This window comes from Temnothorax curvispinosus, unplaced genomic scaffold, assembly GCF_003070985.1.
Source record: "Temnothorax curvispinosus isolate PA1 unplaced genomic scaffold, ASM307098v1 QBEX01004866.1, whole genome shotgun sequence".
Taxonomy (NCBI): Eukaryota; Metazoa; Arthropoda; class Insecta; order Hymenoptera; family Formicidae; genus Temnothorax; species Temnothorax curvispinosus.
The window spans coordinates 1-18,983 of record NW_020214646.1 but is presented as its reverse complement, the minus strand read 5'-3'; the positions used below and the strand labels follow the sequence as shown (position 1 = coordinate 18,983).

The following is an 18,983-nucleotide window of genomic DNA, read 5'->3' as shown; positions in this document are numbered from 1 at the left end:
TCTCTCTCTCTCTCTCTCTCTCTCTCTCTCTCTCTCTCTCTCTCTCTTCTTTGCATTTTCTTCCCATCTTTCTATTTACTTTTACTACAAATGCAAAAGAGCAAAGCTAGGAATGACAGCGAGCAGCGAGATGTGATGTCACTATCGTTTCATCTACCTTTCTCTCCAAAAGATTAAATAGTTATGCTTGAATATGATGAAAACTATATGTGAAAACAGTATATGAAAAAGCACATAATTTTTATGGAGAATAAAATTATTTAACGCGTTGGACATAATGTGAATGACAGAGATGAAAAAGCACGTCCCGCAAGATCGTGCGACGCGACGCGACGCGACGCGTGGCACCGTGGTACGCTGCTCACATACTTATGCACTTGCTCGCGTATTTCTCTTTCTTCGTTTATTGTTAGAGATATATGTACTTATATCGTCGCGCTAACATCAAAGTGTTCTAACATCGAGCAGCGTTGTGTACGCGTGTTGTACGCGATCATCAGCGCGACGCGACGCGACGCGACGGCGACGTAGGCAGGAGTGATCGCGTGTAAAAACGTAACGTAAGGAGCACCGTAACATTTACCGACGACGTGAACCTTACTCTACGTGTCACTGTTGTCAGTCTTTGCCAGTTTGCCACCGACATGACAGTCCGAGAGATGAACCTCATGGCACGCGCCGCGTTTTTATCACCGCCACACCGCCAGATACACGTACACTGTACACTTTACATAAGAGAGATTCTTTCTTTATCTTTGCCTGCTTATACAATATACTAATATACAACAAAAAGAAGTTGTCGAACGTAGGTCTCATTTCTGCATTTATCGACATGCAATTTTTTTGTACCAACGTGGTTAAACAATACCGCGACACGGGGAAAATCGGAAAAAAAAAAATAATAGATCGAGAACGACAGAATGCTTTTTATGGGCTATCATTCACGATTATTATTCTTTAAATTTCTAACTAAATTTCATCGGTATTATATTTTCTCTGCAATCTCTGCAATCTTTGCGAAATAAAAATCATAAACGAGAGATGAAGCTCGATGAGAAGCTCGGCCGTAAGTCTTCGTAACAATCTACATACTACATAAATATCTTGAAAAGTGGTACGTATTGCAGTAAATGATAGTGCGCAATAGTCTGCAAGTCACTTTGTGACTCGTGACTTGTGTGCAAAGATACATCTTTCTCGGGAATGTCCTTAGAACTAATTGTAAGGAAAATCTTGATGCGTAGACTCGCGCGTTTGCGCTTCGAAGGTGCGATGTGCTATAAATAGAAGAGCCTTGTTAGCGACTGCACAACGTACACGCCTGTACTCGTGCCAGATGCATCAGGTACAAGAGCTACGTTACAATCACATATTATAAGATGCCATTCGATCCGATCCGTGAACGTATCTATAATATATATTAGTAGGTACGAATTCTGTGTGAATTCATCGCGGCGCGGCGCGGCGCGGCGTCGCATTCCCGTATTCAACCACAACCCATTCTACATTCTATCGTAAATTTTATCCCGACGATCGATTTCAACTGTGCATGAAAATCCGACTAATTTTAACACTACGGTAAATCAAATTATTTATTTATTATTATACGCAGAAAGATATACATTTATGTTTCTTTTTACGAGCAACGCTTCGTTATCGAGCTTAGAATCTTAAAAGATCATCGAAGGAAAGTCTCATCGTTAACGGTTATAGGGAAGCAATGTGTTGCTTACGTTTAGGCTTATTGTTAGTCTCAACCTTTTAATTTTAAATAACGATGCCGCAAGAGATACCGCGAGATATATATGACACATATTATAACAACTAGATTTTTCGCGAACGATCTGTCACGTATCTATTATTAATTATATAATCGAACAATTTGTATCATCGTCCGATTCTTCATGGTGGCTCAATCGCTATACCGATCCATGTTCCTCCCTTCTCTTAACCGCGCGGTAACCCCCGGAATGGACACGTCCTGAATGGGCTTGGAACGTGCAGCGGGCAAATGATGAAACGAGTGATAACTGCTATCACTTGTACGCGTATCAATAGGTACGGCGCGCGTCGACGCATGAATCTTAATTGTTGCCCACTTGACCGCGGCCGCTGCAAAATTTCGCGCTCGGTTTGACTTATTGTTAGAGATAACTATATAGTCAGTCAGCCAGTCAGCGCCCAGCGATCATGCACGTATACACGTACGCATCATACGACGCACATTACACGACAGCATACTTACTTATATCCGGCTCGCCGTAACGATCGATTTTTCTGACGACAGGTTGTGTGTGTTTGCCGAGAGTTTTTCGGCCGGCTGCGTGGTTCCGATCAAAAGGATTACTTTACGCTTTGCAGAATTTGCGCACCGTTTATCTCTGTGATAAATACAGAAATTACAAATCAAAGTGCGAAATAAAGATGCGAAAATTTTGCAAAACAATAGCAAGTTTCCAAGCAAACTTGTTTAATTCTCTCGAATCATTCTTGATATTTTCTCGCATCTCACCCGACTGAAATTTTAAGATAAACGAATCGCTTTATTCGGATTTGAAAAATTTTCTAGCGCAAATAACGCGTTAATCTCGAAGTCGGACGTGCATTACGTGGCAGAGAAAAATGTGTTTTATTTAACCTGGATGAAAATCACAGTCTTGTGTTACAATTGGCTGTAAGGTACGAGGTACGAGAGAGAGAGAGAGGGAGAGAGAGGATCTCAGATATCAATTCGCGTGTTCGCGAGAGGAAACTCTTCATTATTATCACGTACATCAAAGAAATCAATCGAAGAATGTCTGAATTATTTTTCTACTATTTTTTCTCTTCGTTGTAGCTCGATAAGCATATCATTATTATATTGGGATACGCGTTTCCCTAGATTTTCGTTACGTATTTTTGTATCGTAAAGAATTATACACCGCGGAAGGCAAAAATATCGGCGCGATGTACTTAAATTGTGTAAAATGCGATCGCCGCGCGGTTAAACTCGCGGCTAATCCTTAATTCATATTTCGGTTTATTTTACAATCGCATCACTTTTCATGCTTCGGTCTTGCCTCGCTAGTTGTGCGATTTCGCACAACGATTCGTTAGACAACGTTTGAGGTTTGAGCCGAATTTTAAACAATCACTGAGCGCGAATGAATTATTTTTCTTGTTCATTATATATGTTAGAGAGCGCGATATCGGGAATAGTATACCTACATGTTTTATACGTAAAATCATTCCTCGCTTAAACATTCTAATTAGCGCTACCAACTATAATTATTCGCGAACGCAGCTTGCACGCGCATAAATGATTTTTCTAACAGCGACATAATTTTTATTATTTATACGCTGAATATGGATTTGCTCATTTTTGGCCAATGTTTAACGTTAAAACGCAACGCCAGCGCGTTGAAGACGTGGAAGAGATCTCGTGAAAATGAATCTCCTGTTTCAATTAGTTTATATAGAGTAAGTGCAGAACGATGTTATATCGTTTCTCTTTAACTCTCTTTAATAAATAATTTTTAATATTACATAGAGTGAATATGTAATAGTAATAATACGCACGATTATTAATATTAGATATATTTATTAATGGCAAAGCAAGAAGAAATAAATATCGTATATAACACGTGTCGCAAATTTTATTTAATAAAAATCACGGCAAACACAAATGCCTTTCTTAATTAAGTTACGTATTGACTGGCAAAGTAAATGTTACTTATTCGGTTTAAATGCCTTTATTATTTAATATAAGCACCGTTTCAAAACAGTTTCTCGAGCTTTATCAAGCGAAAAATCGTCAGGCGAAGAGCGTCACACGATATACACCTGTTGGTGTTATTACATAATACTCGAGAACTGTCGTATAACAACGGCAAGAATGAGAGCGTAATAACCGAGCTGGCGATTATACATACGACCACGTGTATATACCTTCTTTCACGCGCTCTCAAGATTGCGTGAAGTAAGATTTCGCTTTCGCAAAGTTAAAAGTTTCGCGTAAAAGCCATTAACGTGTCGGGAAAAATTTCAAGTATCGTATGAGTTTGATTTCTTTTTTTTTTTTTTTCAGTATTACCGTGGTCTGAGCGCTCAAAAATGGCGTCAGGATTGCCGCCGAATGTCCATCAAAAGAAGCTTGGACCAGCGCCGATAGCATCTTTCGAAGACTTATCCGAGGAAGTGGAAAACGTGAGTCCTATTTCCTCTTCATCGTTTATCTAAAAATCGGCTCTTTCTCTCTCTCCCTCCCCCCTCCCTCTCTCCCTCCCTCCCTCTCTCTCTCTCTCTCTCTCTTTCTGAGATCCTCTTTTGACTTGAATCCCGATGTTTGTACGTGTGCGATCTCGAGATTAATCTTCTCGATCGTCCGTGAGTTCTGTGAATCACTGCACGAGAAGCCGGCCCTCGACCTGAGCCCATCAACCAACCAATCAACCCCGTGTGACTGTGCTCTACGATCCGCGACAAACCAGGAAACGAATTTGAATGCAGGGAGAATCGGCGGCAGCGGCAGCGGCAGCGGCAGCGGCAACGGCAGCGGCGACGGCGACGGCGACGACGGGGGTAGCGGTAGGGCGAATGCCGGGTATCGTCGAGGTCACCACGCCAGCAACGCCTGGTAGTTCGCTCAAGACGCCTAGCACGCCGCGAATTGATATCAGTAGAGCGAGCAGTTCTTCGCACCATGAGGACAGTAATTCCAGGGATTCGTCGCCTGACCGGGAGCTTCTCGCAGGTGATTGCTTTCTTGTAAATTATCCTGTTTTGTTTCCGTTTCAATTTTTTTACATTTTGCTCAGCGGACACGATTATATCATCACATAAAACTTTGCTAACGCGATATTCACGTAACTTTGAGTGAAATGAATTTGACCGATGTCTACATCTAAATATGTATATAATTAGTGAGCCAGTCTGAATAAAGGAGCATTATAAATGTATGTTATTTGAATCTGTTTTTAAATTTTTGTTATTTAATCATTTTTTTCTTTGGTCGCGATATTTAACATGGCATAATGCAATAACGATAGTAACGCAGCAACGCGGTAATTGAGTACCCGTATGGTCGGTATGGCCCGTATGGCCCGTAGATATCTAAGACGAAAATCCATCCATTGCCATTAAATCGAGAGCCTATCGGCGTAAGAAGCGAACTTTGCGTGCACAGGTTGCACATATTTCGAATAGTTTCTGAAAAAGAATCCCTTATTAGGTCAAGGTCTTGATCGATTCACTTACAGGAGTCTAAATGGCCTGTTCGATGGTACCGATCTCGATTATTTATATGGGTTCTCGCACGATATACACGCTGCAGAAATTAAAACGCATTAAAGTCCCATCAAATTCCTTCTTTGATCACATTGCCGGCACGATTTTCTTATCTATTCTCTTCTACGTATATTGTATAATACTTTCGTTATTACGTTCGAATCTTGATCAAAATGTCGCTGTTAATTCTCCTCTTGATATCTCACTAAAGGTTGCTGTTATCAAACTATTGCTGCAAATTAAAAATACAAGAAATAAAGTCTTTTCTATGTGACATGACATACAATTAAAATGTATCAAGTAGTGAGAACGTCGGTCTCTTCATATACTATACTATACGTACGGGATAGATTTCTTTTGACGCATTTTATTGGGATGCTGTTAATCCTATTAAATCCTTCATTTTCTCTACACGTGGGGATAGATCAAAACTATGGAATAATATCATATTGTATATTACACACGTCTAATGCTAAGTTCAATAAAGATGTAGTTTTTAATTGAACTTGAAAACCCGACGTTTTAAGAGTATCGAGCGTTCGCAGCGCACCATGTGCATACATACGTCGGGGATGGAAGATTCGATTAGTTGAACGATTATACAGCTACATTTACACATTTTGCAGAAACCGTGAGAGGACGCGACGTAGATTTCAATCAAATTATTCAAATGTTAGAGATGATTGTGCGGACATTCGGAGAAGCCAAATATAAGAAGGGAGAAACCTTTCGTAACCTTTTAAACGCCTGATTTAATCTACATTATAGACTCGGAAAGTTATCTCGAAGGGAACGCGTCGCTTGTTCAAGAACGAAACGGTGTAAAAATGGAGATCTTGTGAATTTTTAGGTGCGGATCCTCCGTCCGGTTGCAAGCTGACCCTGGGCTACAAGGAAGACGCCCAAGACCTCAGGTCCTCTACGGAGGAACTGGATTTACAGGATCCCGTCCATGAGCAAGATCTCAAACGGGAGTCCAAAAGGCGAAAGCGGAAGGAGGCCGACGGATCCCAATCGGATTACAGTGGCAAGCAGCTGGGTCAAGATCGCGAACGCAAGGACAGTAACTGCTCGGAGATATGCTTGCTCAACATTAGCGGTAGAACGTCTAGACTGTCGTCGGTTGGCAGTCAAGGCTCCGGCGTCTCCGGGAAGCTCTCGGTCATGTCAGTGACTTCCTCCAGGTAAGAAATGCAAAATATTAAAGATGTGAATACACACGTTATCTTGCATGCTTGCTGGATGCTGGCGGTAATATGTATTTCCTTCTTGAAGAGTCACCATATTTTTTTTAGAAATCTAGTTTGAGGTTGCCGCTCTATGATCTTTATTTTATCGATTTCTTTATTTGCCTTGCACGCCAAGTTTCCAGTTACTCATTTATTACTTACACAAAGTTTACATCCCTGATTATTTACTTTGACGTCTCACTCGGTCTGTCTGATGAAAAGTGAAACCATTAGGCTTTGCTAACGAAAGTCATACAGCATATACAACACGGAAAATGCGTAAAATGTACTATTTGTTGACGAAAAATGTGTGCATTGCGGTTTCCTTTAGATCCCCGAGTCCTCACAAGTGTCTACTGGAGACGTCGTTCTGCGGAAGCAAGCCGACGCTGGCTGATAATCTAATAGAGCCATCGAAACCGGAGACCGATGATCTCGAGAAGATACTCTTGAAGCGGGAGGCCGATACCACGAAGGCATTGATTCCCGAGAGTATTAAAGTGCCTATGGTAGGTGGCAATCTGAAGCCGGATCCGTTGGACAAGCCTAGAAGACGCGGTCGTGAGGAGCGGAAGGAAATCTTCAAACGGGAAGTGGAAATCACCAAAAGATTTCTGGAAAAAGTTAATATAGAGGTTGGTCTCTCTGTCTTTTAAGATCCTGTTTTTTCCTTCTCCAAGAGTCGCTTGATATTTTCTATCGAGAAATATCGAGGCGGTGTCTGCGAGTCTCGTGACGTAGATTTTTTTTTATATGCAATAGTCACATATTGCTCGATTACGAGCGTCCGCGTCGTGACTCTTACTATAATACTCTGACCCACGTATATCTGGATCGGCTAGTATGGGACCTACACGTTAACACCGATTCCGACGGCTGTTACAAAGGGGTACTACACACACGTTTATGGCAAAATATTCTCGGTGTGTTATCTCTTTTCTAAGAGGTGGCAATCGAACGAAAACCGACGATTTTGATCGGACCTGAACTTTGATCTTCGGCTCATTAGAGCAGCGCACAACTCTCTGCGCCACAATCGCCATTTTTTAAATATAAGATTATATTATTCTATTGGGATTTTATTCAACTGGATTTTATCGAAAATTTTATCAATAGCGTTACAATGAGACACGATAGCGTGATAATAGCGCAAAAGTGTTACAAAATTCTTTTTCTTCTTTTTTTTTTAGGACAAATTCTTTCTTTTTAGGAGGAACGCTTTATAAACAACAATGGTTCTGCACGAATGTCGCTTATGTATATATAGCCGTTGTTATTTACACAGCGCTCTTTCTAAATCTCAATACCTCGCCGCGCGCGTAGTAGCAACGTTAACGCTAATAAGCTGCTCCTCGTCGAATTGCGCGAACGCACTCGGATTTGCGTATCTTTATTACGTAATCGCTCATTAATTATTGTGAGAGACTTACAAAACGGTAAAAAACTTTTTGATTCAGTTTAACCCGCTCAACCTGCCCTCGAGAAGTGGTCCGGTCATTATACCAGACACCCTGTATATATAAAAATATTTAAATAAATATTTATTTTTGAATGTGAGACTAATGAATAAATATATTGGCTCTTCTCTCGTATTGTGTGTGTATATGTGTGCGGGGGCAGGTACCGATCATCAAAAAATCGAGCGAACAACAAGGATCGGCACCGCGACAACAGCACCAACAACACAAGCAGCAACAGCAACAGCAACATCAACAACAACATCAACATCAGCAGCAGCAGCAGCAGCAGCAGCAGCAATACCAATTAACAAATGTTCAAATCCAGGAAGTTCAAAAACCCGTGACACTCGATTTCAACGACAAAAGAAAGAAGACTCAAAACTTTAAGGAGATTGTGCAGACGACACCTACGACGAGTAGCCTCACCGGAAGTCCGAAATTACCGAGACATCAAAAAGTTCGCGATCTTGAAGGCTCGCGAACGCCCAGTCCGTCGTCCGTATCCAGAAAAAGTAGCTTTGCCTCGTTGTTTAAGGTACATAAATAATATCTTGAAAAATATTTCGCGATTTATTATATTAGTAATCAAAGAAGGAAAAGAAAAAGATTATGTATTATATTGTATGTATTTGCTTTAAAAATAAAATGCAAGATATATTAGATAATTTTTAAATAATTCTTATTAATTGAAATACGTACCATTCATAATCATCTTTAGTGCGTATTTTTATTCAGAGAACATTTTACCGCCTGTCTAAAAACTTTTAGAGTCTTTACTTAACATAGATTTTGATAGAGGGACGATGACACCCTGCCATCTATCCAATCTAATATTTAATCTTTTATTATCAAGTCACTGAATTATATTATATTTGTGTTTAAATAGGCTAGAACCGACGGCGGCAGCGTATTGAGCCCGGAATCACCGTCACCTAGCACAAAGCCACGACGAAGTCTGACATCGAAATTGAAAGACACTACGGAGAGTCTGAGGAGCCGTTCAAAATCACGCGAGAGAGTCTCTATAGACAAAGGTTCAATCATGAAGAAGGACTCGAAGAATAAGGGGGTATTTTCGTCTACACTGAGCTTGTTTAAGAAACGCGAGAGGAAGAAGAGCTACGATGAAGCAATTGCGGCCTCGTGTGATCTCGAAGTCGCCAGTGGGGACGAACATCCGTCTCTCGAGAGTATCGGTCACGTGGAGTTTACGTTCAACACGGAGAAAGAAAGGACGCGTCAGGATGATTCAATCTTCATTAGTCTGCATGCCGATGACAGGAACTACGAGGAGGCCTTGCCGTCGGAGAGCGTCTCGATACCGTTGGAAACGCCGACCAAATTACTGGACGAGTACGAGTCCGAAGGGCCGCATATGGGCAGCATAATCACAGAGGTGTCGATCGAGCACCATCCGACACCGTCGTCGTCGATCGCCAAAATTAGGACTGAAGCGCAGATCGAAACGCGTACGGCGACGCAGACCGTATCCAAAAGCTCGTGCAGAGATAACCGGCCACCGCAAAGCGAGTTGAAAGACTCGCACATACTGAAAAGTTCCAAGTTGAGAGACTCGAAGATTAGCGCGCAGGCTAACAAAATAGTCGAGGCGCTGCCACCACCCAAGTCATCGATTACGGTTAAACCAGATATTAAATTGGAGATTAAATCGGAAGTTAAATCGATAGATTTGCGAACGTCGTCCAGTGGTTTGTCGAGAGAATCTACTGGCAAAAAGCTGGACATAATAAAGCCAAAGAGAAAAAGCAAAGAGAATCAGCAGCAGCAGCAGCAGCAGCAGCAGCAGCAGCCAGAATCACCCGAGAAGATAAACGATGATGTAGGGATGCAACAGAAAAAGATAAGCTCGGGAGAGCTTTCTCGAACTGTACAAGAAACTAAAAGACTCGATCTCCTTGATGACAAGATCAGTAAGTCGCTAGAACAGGAAGGTCTGGTAAAAACATCCAGTGTGATATCCGATTTGGATCACAATAGCTCTGAATCCGAGAAAGATTCGGAGATCGAGTTTATTCGTAATAAGGTCGAGAAGCTGGCTGAGGAACTACCGGACGAGCGAAAGGGTCTCTTTTACGAGGAGAGCTTCGAGGAGGATCTTCCATATGTACCGACGACTCTGCCATTGGAGAAGAGCGTCGCTATACCTATTTTACCGGTTAAACAACGACTTCAGGAAGTAAGGTAAAATTCTTTCAAATGAAAAATTATAAATCTCGACATATCACGAACGATACATTGTACATATGTGATATTACCGTGTAAGCGTACAATATAAAATAAATTATTTAATCGAGTCTTAATTATTTATAATTAAATATTGATATTAAATTATAATTAAATTAAATTATATGTACGTAGAAGACAGTTCTTATTCTAGAAAGTCCTTAACACGTTTTAATTTTTACGTCATATTAATGATGTGTGATTCATATCATGCGTGATTCTTATCAGGACGATCCCAATCGAGAGACCACGCTCAACGACGCCGATAAATCCAACTTTACTCGACGAGTTTGTGATGCAGACATCGCTGGACGAGCGGCGCGTGGAACGGATGAAGATATCTCTGCCGCGAGAAGATAGTTTCAAGCTGAAGAGCCCACGTCGGCAATACGCCAGTACAGCGAATACGTTCACTGAATTTGCGGGCAAGGTGCCGCCGGATGGCGGCCGCAAAGGCGCTACCAACCAAGGAAAATCACCTAGTCCACCTCCACTGCCACCGAGAGCATCATCATCATCGTCATCATCGTCATCAGCAGCAGCAGCAGCAGCAGCAGCAGCAGCAGCAGCAGCAGCAGCTGGAGCAGCAGCAACAACAGCAACAGCAGCGCGGCTGAGCAACTGGATCAACTTTGAAGAAATACCGGAGAAGCGAAAGGCACCGAAACGGATACAGACGATACCGCGCGGCCCAGAGGACGAGATTGCAAAGACTATCAGCGGTGGTTATAGCTACGTGCAACCGGAAGAGTGCAAGTGCGAGTGCCATGAGGAGTCTAGGCGGGCGTCTATGCGAGAGGCAGCGGCGGTGGCAGCGGCTGTCGCCGCTACTGCCACCACCAGCACCAGTACCAGAACCTCCTCTTGCAGCAGCAATGGCGAGCGACCGTGCAACGGCGAAAATTGTACGGCGCCGGCCACTGGCGGTAGCTCGGTCGACCGTGCCAGTATCGTCAGGTAATGCCAATCGGCTGACCGATTGTCAAAGCGAGCTAACCACGTGTCCAGCCCGAGATGATTCGCGAAGGCGCTAGTGACGAGTAGAAATCTGTTTCTGTACTTTCAGTGACAGCTCGCTGGAGTGTTCGTTGAGCATCGACGACGGCCAGAGCACGCAGGTGCTTCTCGGCAACTCGACGAAACCCTTCGCAATGGATCTCGACGTGCGTTCCAACAGGTCGAGCACCGTATCGCAGGAGGAAAACGACGAGACTCAGCACCAATAATAATAATTTTAATAATAGCGCACCTCGTATAGCGCATCCACGCCTTAGGATCTTTGGATTTCCCTCTTTTTCGTACGGAAAGATGAATCCGAGTTCCTCCGATACGAATCAAAGAGCGATTTGATTCCGAATGAGACGCGCGCCATCGTTGTTTTCGTCGCATTTTTTTTTCCTACGAGACAATTTCTAAAGGGATTCTATGCGCGTTTCTCGGTAGATCGTAGTAGGCGCGCGATAAAACTTCCGAAAGCACATCGCTCGCGTCTTCGAAAAATCGGATTTCGAGATGACTTTCGATCCTCGTGCGTTATACATTTGTTTACCCGTATGACACACGCCAATCGGACCATTTTCGCATACGTGCATCGGATTTACATTACTTTCGCATGATACTTGGCACGAAAACTGTTTCTTTTTTTTGTCGTAATTTTCTTTTGACGGTAGTCGCCCTCGTTATCGTAATATAAGAGAAGGAAATGGAGAGTAATGCGTGTAATGCTCTTCACTGTATCAAGTTTTTTCCAAGTATAAAATTAAGAGCTTTCGGAAAAAAGCTACATCCTTATTTTACGAGTTTAAGAGTTTATCGTACGCATGCCATGCACGCATGCGCATTGATACTTTGTTAGAGGTAGACCTAGAGGCACCCCGAGGATGGTGGCTCGCTAATGTTTCTACTAATATCTACAAATTTGTCACTAGTTTTCTCTGACGAGAGACACGCGCACCGCCACGAAATATCGATGAAACGTTCGGGTGTCGCTTGTATCTCACTCTCTTTCTGAAAGAAAGTATAAAAGGTGTAGAACACACACACACACACACACACACACACACACACACACACACACACACACACACACACACACACACACACGCACGCACACACATTATTTTATCAATTGTATATACAGCGACGATCGATGAGGCGAGATCTCGCGGTGTTCGAGCAAGCTTTCGAAGCTTCATATCATATAGATAAGCATAGATTTATAGACACATATATATTTCCGTGGGCACGTTGATCTTTTACCGAAGTTACGAAGTTTATTCAATGTTGAGCCGGAGTTGAACCGGTACGATCATTTACTGATCGATTGTTTTTCAAACTTGTACGATAGCATTTACATAAACGAGTCTACAATGACCGATAAGTATAGGTTTCGCGAACGGTCCCCAATCGCCAATATCGTACGCGTTATAATTTACGGCGATTAATGCTGCATAATTATCCGAAAGTTGGTCGACGTTCATGCTAAATGCACGCGATCGAAACTATTACTTAAATAATATGTTATTACTGCATACGAATTAAACAGCGCACGCGCGCACGACGTTTTCCAACTACTGTACTATCTTGTAAAATGCTCCTACGTGCCAGCGATTTTTCTACTCGCCACAATCTTTTTGCATCTTTATTTTTAGATCTGGCTTGGCGAGCCATCATTCGCACGAACGTGCTAATTTCAAAGGGAGCGATTCTTTGTCATTATTCTCCCCTCGGTCGGGAATTTCAGGAAGCCGAGACGAGATGCACATGTTACGTGTGCGTGTTCCATAAGTCGAGCTCTCATACGATAGAGAGAAAGACAATTCTATATTATCTACCTCTTTAAAAAAAAAAGAAAAGAAAGAAAAAGAACGACAAAAAATGTACCAAAGATAATCGAGTGTGTCTGTGGAGAGTTGTTGCATCCGCGCTTTGAAAATCAGCCTGACAACGCGACCAGCTCGGTTTGACTCCTTTTCTCGCGACAAGTTCAATTTTGTAGGAGAAGAATGGAAAGGAAATGGCATACGTAATATTATAAAAGGATTATAAAGTAATTGCGAAAAGGTAAAAGCAACCTTATTTCTCAATGGGCCAATTCGAAGATTCGTGATAAACTGGAAATTAAAAGCGTTAACTTTTTAATAGTATCTGCTTTATATTCGTCCTCGGATCGGAACTATCTCGTTAATACATATACGGATGACACGAATGTAAAAGATACAATTTGTTTTTGCCTTCAACAATTTGTCTGTATTGCTTTTAATATAGTAACACTTCAGGCAAAGTTAATCTAATATCATAGAGTAGTATTCATAGGCCTAGTTTACACCGATCTCTTGATACGCGTATCAAACAGTATATTTGAACTAATCAGCCAATAATCAGATTTATTTACTAGTTATTTACTATTTAATACGCGTATCAAGAGATCGGTGTAAACTAGGCCATAGTCAGATCTTAAATATGACTATGAATACCGGTCATAGTCGTGCATTGTAATTTTAAAATATATTTTTGGGAATGTTGGAATATGACGAGTTTGAGCGTCGTCGACAACGGTCGAAGAACAGGAAGGGCGTAAACGCGTTCTAATCGATTTTCGACCAGTTTTTGTAAAAATTAATCTGAATTCTTTAATTTCAATTTAATTTGTCAAGTTTTTTTTATTCTTAATAATAGATTAGTGGAGAGATAGGATAATAATTTTCCATTAACTAGATCTGTGCTCTACAAAGAGCGTTGTAAAAAGTTACCGTTGTTTTTTGAATTCCATTTTGTATTTTACATTCGATCGTTAATTGCGAGTAATCAATTTATAATTTATGATAGGAAAATACTTTTAGATGTTATATACATATTAATATATATAATTTAAAGATTATATAGCCTCCTCGGAAAAAAGCGGAAAAATAGTGATTAAAAGATATGATTTGTTTCCTCTATTCGGAATCAGACATAAGTATGTGTAGCGTGACCTGATGATCTAATGATCGAAACTATCTAAATTGAATTAATGATTGAATTAAGTTATGGAAATCGATATTGGATATATATATATATATATCCAATTGAATTAATGATTGAATTAAGTTATGGAAATCGATATTGGATATATATATATATATATATCCAATATCGATTTCCATAACTTAATTCAATCATTAATTCAATTGGATATATATATATATATATCCAATATCGATTTCCATAACTTAATTCAATCATTAATTCAATTTAGATAGTTTCGATCATTAGATCATCAGGTCACGCTACACATACTTATGTCTGATATATATATAGTTGGCGACTGACTGATTGTCCATCTAATCGAAGAACGATAATCGTATTCCACTTGGCATCGAAAGTTAATAAACAGTGCCATTAAATTCATTTGCATGCGTAGCGAGAAAATGAGCTTACAAGGGGTCAAACCAAAATTCACGTATGCATTTACGAGCAAAGTGGCACGTTTTGTTCTGCACGATTGTTTCTTTTCCTTTTTAGTCTCTCACGAATGACATATACATAATACATATATACATATGTATAAATGTCGTCAACGCGTGTAAGTACTTGAATACTTCATATTGACTTGAATGAGTTTCGCTCAATGGTTAGGTTTTTTCGTGATGTTATCCTTCTAGTTGTAAGAGAAAAAGAAAAAGGAACTATATGCATCGTGTTCAAAATGAAAAGATTAATTCTTAAGCAACAGAAATAGTTTGCCGCTTGTCTGTCACGCCGAGCGACGCGTCGATGAAAGATTGACAACTTTGTAATTATAATAGCATTCGTCGAAAGCTGCGATAAGAAAAGTTTACCTTCTTTTGAAACTATTTTGTATTTTTCTCGGTTTATCAAAATTTTCATAGGAAATATCCTATTATATGATTTACAGTTATAAAAAAAGCAGATAACAGGTCTTTTTCTATCGATTGATAAATAATTTCTTACAAAGTAATTTCTTCTCCGTAATCTGTGCGTGTCAAGTCGCATGCTCGACGTGGCAGAGATTAATCACGCGTATTTGAATTGAATCGAGTTTCCATTCTACTTCCATTCCATTATTTATTTCCCTCTCCGTCCTGTATACTCCTCTTCACCTCTACCTGGACATGTAGTAGTTAAGTCGAGAAATGAATTAATTAATAGAGATGTAAGTGATTAAGTAATACTTGGCGAATTGATCGGATGTGCTCGTCTCTTTTTCCTTTTATTCTTCTCTCTTCGGCGAAGGAAAGGGGACGAGTAAATCCATGCATGTAGTAAGCAATCTTGTGAAGACGGCGCAATTTGGTTTCGATGCAGCCAAATATTTTGTGCAAAAGATAATTTCCTTTCTTTTAGATTTTGATGTTTAGCTAAACGAATTTTCAGAGTATGTACCGGGTGTTGCAGCGACACAGAGGTCAGTATGACGGGTTGCTCATTCGTGCAAGCTCACAAGGTCATTCACAGCTGCATTTACTTTGACGCGTTATACATATGTGAATGATTATAATGTGCCGAAGCCTACACATTGCAGCTGTGAACGACCATGCGCGCCTGTACGAATGGACAACCCGTCATGCTGACCTGTATGTCGGTGCAACAACCGTATGTATGTGCGTGCGTGCGTGCGTGTATCTGCGTGTGTGTGTGTGTGTATGTGTGTGTGTGTGTGTGAAAGAGAGAGAGAGAGAGAGAGCGCATCCATTGTCCGTTTATTCTAGCAATACATGACTGTTCGTTATTATTATTTTTTATGCAATGTATAAGAGTGTGACAAAAATGGAATAAAATTGGATATTTAAATGTTTCTAATGTTATGTAAATAGGACTATAGGGACACGCGCGCACGCGCGCGTGCGTGAAATTACATTTTCAAATGCTACGAAGTAAACATGTTTGAACGATGATGATTCTGATAATGATACACGTTTGACGATCTCATGTTCAGAAACGAAAAAAATAAATTAAAATAAACTGTTTACGTGTGTGTTTTATAATTAATGGTTATATTATTTTACATCATTATGTTGGTTCATTGGTTATCTGACACTTATCCACGAATTCTCAATGAGGTAGGTAAAGTATGGATTATGTTTTATATTGCTATTATGAATATCGAGATAATAAATTTTGATATATTTATTGTTTATTTGTGCAAATTATTAACCTAGTATTATTTTTAAAATTAAAAACAGGAAAAATCTGAGAATAAATATTTTCAAATATATTCGTGAGAAAAATGTAAGAAACAAAAGTATTCCAGAAAATGCCAGACAGATCTCCAGTTGTCAGATGCGGTTAGACTTTGTGTCGCGTATAATCTTTTGCCATCGCTTCCGAGGTATACGAACTTGCTATACGTGCGAAGTTGTCTTTCGTTTCGACCTTTTTTTCCTCTCCATTGTCCAAGACGATTGGTAACTGATCGGTGTCTCGCAACAACAGCGTAGTGGTCGTTGGAACGAGCGTCGAGTTGTTATCTTGTAAGGATTGCTAAAAGGCAACAAGAATAATTATTGTAACAATAAGTCTTTAACTAGAGAGGAATCGGAGGAATAGAGAACTATTACGTGTGTGTAAAGAAATGCAAACATTACATATGCATTGTACATACATAGGTATATATGCAACTGCGTGCATTTTTTCTTAATATTCATCAGTTCAGTTAACTCGATTGATTTTCAACAATAGATTTTGTAACGTTTTTTACAGTGGATTTTAATTAGATATTTGAGGCGGTGTGTGATACATCGTGGTTTGGTTTCGGGTTGGAGCCGCATAACGTGTCCATTCGCGTTTTGTAAACATTTCAATTCATTTTATCAAGAAGAATGATACAATATATCAGGTTGCAGGGTTCTGATAAAACGAATTAAAATGTTTACGAAACGTTGGAATCAAATAGACACGTCATGCGGGTCCAACCTGGAAAAATCATGCAAACTCAATCGATTTTAATTTCTATGGGGAAAAAAAAAAAAAAAAATTTTTCTTTGCAAATTAGAAAACTTATTCTCATACAAATGGCAACAATAATAATTTCAATGATACCATATATCTTTGTACAGAAATGGAGCTGATTTTTAAGCACACGTAATATCTGTCTAAAGTTTAATTCGCTAACGAACGTACGTTTGCTAAATAAATATTCTCGGATTCATGACATTATAACTAAACGTAAAATAAATTAAACATATATTACAGCTTATTATTAGTTGCGTTTAGTTATAATATGTCACGAATCCGAGAATATTTATTTAGCAAACGTACTTCCGTTAGCCGTTAGCGAATACCTTTTTAAAAGTTTACAATGCATAGTGATATAAACTTACATGTGTACGTATAATTACCTGCATGACATTTAAGAGAAATAGAAAAGCAAGCAAGGTCAACGCACTCAATGCAGCGCTATTTCCACCCTTTCCCTTGGAGCTTCTAAAATTTAGAAGAGTATTAAAAAAAAAATCTCTTTGAGAAATATGTGTACAAATTCCAATATTACGGAACATTAAGGTTCGATCTATCGTACCCACGATATCCGTGATGGTAGCCACTTCCCTCACTGTGATAACGCTCGACAGGTACGTCCCAAGGAGCTTTTCCAAAGCCTCCAAGATTCGTTAAAGATTTGAACGTCATTTCTTTGACAAAATATTCATAAATAGGTAATATTTATATTTTGCAAATTACCACAAAGAGATTTATATATACACACACTTTTTACAAAAATTAAAGGAATACTAAATTTTTCTTTAAAAATAGGCAAAATTCAAGCAGCTGTAACTTCGTTAAAAATGAACGAAATTTAAATTTAAAAAAGGATTTTAAAGCTTGAAATCTCTACTTTCGAAAAGTTATTACTATTATTTTTTAGTTTCTGTGAGTTGGTAATTTTTAGAAACATATAGAAAACTATGAGCTGGACAAAATAGAAAATTTTCCTCTCACTTTGTAGGCCTGTCATGTGCACAAAAAAAATCTGTGAAAATTTTTGACTTAATATAACGTGAAAGCTTGAAGTTTTCCTTGCAAAATCTTTTTTTAAAAATGTTTCTATGATTTTTTGTTACTGAGTTATCGCGGATTGAATAAGAAATGAGCATTTTGATTTTTATTGCTTATAACTCCCTTAAAAATCATCGTATCGCACGTCAAAAAACAGATTCTTAAAGCTGAAACTTTGCTCTATTAAACGGTATACGTGCTAATAGATGTTCAATAGAGCAAAGTTTCAGCTTTAAGAATCTGTTTTTTGACGTGCGATACGATGATTTTTAAGGGAGTTATAAGCAATAAAAGTCAAAATGCTCATTTCTTATTCAATCCGCGATAACTCAGTAACAAAAAATCATAGAAACATTTTTAAAAAAAGATTTTGCAAGGAAAACTTCAAGTTTTCACGTTATATTAAGTAAAAAATTTTCACATATTTTTTTTGCGCACATGACAGGCCTACAAAGTGAGAGGAAAATTTTCTATTTTGTTCAGCTCATATTTTTCTATATGTTTCTAAAAATTACCAAACTCACAGAAACTAAAAAATAATAGTAACCTTTCGAAAGTAGAGATTTCAAGCTTTAAAATCCTTTTTTTAAATTTAAATTTTGTTTATTTTTAACGAAGTTACAGCTGCTTGAATTTTGCCTGTTTTTAAAGAAAAATTTAGTGTTCCTTTAATTTATATATATTATATAATAACACTGAAATATACGAAAAATTTACGATACATAAATATAAAAGAAATATTTAATACAGTTGTTATCATAATTATCTATAATATTTTAAATCAACGTGT

At 39.2% G+C, this 18,983-nt stretch overlaps 2 protein-coding genes across 4 annotated transcripts; one reads left to right on the top strand and one right to left on the bottom strand.

Annotated features, from left to right (window-relative positions):
* The first annotated feature begins 3,391 nt into the window (after positions 1-3,391).
* Positions 3,392-13,589, top strand: LOC112454188 (nucleoprotein TPR-like). 3 transcript variants are annotated; one of them, XM_025015433.1, is made up of 9 exons: positions 3,392-3,459; positions 4,067-4,185; positions 4,489-4,732; positions 6,116-6,449; positions 6,826-7,129; positions 8,115-8,489; positions 8,841-10,156; positions 10,427-11,155; positions 11,243-11,358. In XM_025015433.1, the coding sequence occupies exons 2-9, from the start codon at positions 4,093-4,095 to the stop codon at positions 11,265-11,267; spliced, it is 3,420 nt and encodes a 1,139-aa protein (XP_024871201.1). In that variant the 5' UTR covers positions 3,392-3,459; positions 4,067-4,092; the 3' UTR covers positions 11,268-11,358. The 3 variants fall into 3 exon arrangements, with proteins under 3 accessions (XP_024871201.1, XP_024871202.1, XP_024871200.1); XM_025015432.1 differs by having other exon boundaries at positions 3,393-3,459; positions 11,265-13,589; XM_025015434.1 differs by lacking the exon at positions 8,115-8,489 and having other exon boundaries at positions 11,265-13,589.
* Positions 13,590-16,362: 2,773 nt separating this feature from the next.
* On the bottom strand, positions 16,363-17,830 carry LOC112454190. Its single transcript, XM_025015435.1, has 3 exons — positions 17,718-17,830; positions 17,539-17,623; positions 16,363-16,681 (listed from the first exon to the last, which is right to left on the bottom strand). The coding sequence occupies exons 1-3, from the start codon at positions 17,825-17,827 to the stop codon at positions 16,487-16,489; spliced, it is 390 nt and encodes a 129-aa protein (XP_024871203.1). The 5' UTR covers positions 17,828-17,830; the 3' UTR covers positions 16,363-16,486.
* Positions 17,831-18,983: the final 1,153 nt, after the last annotated feature.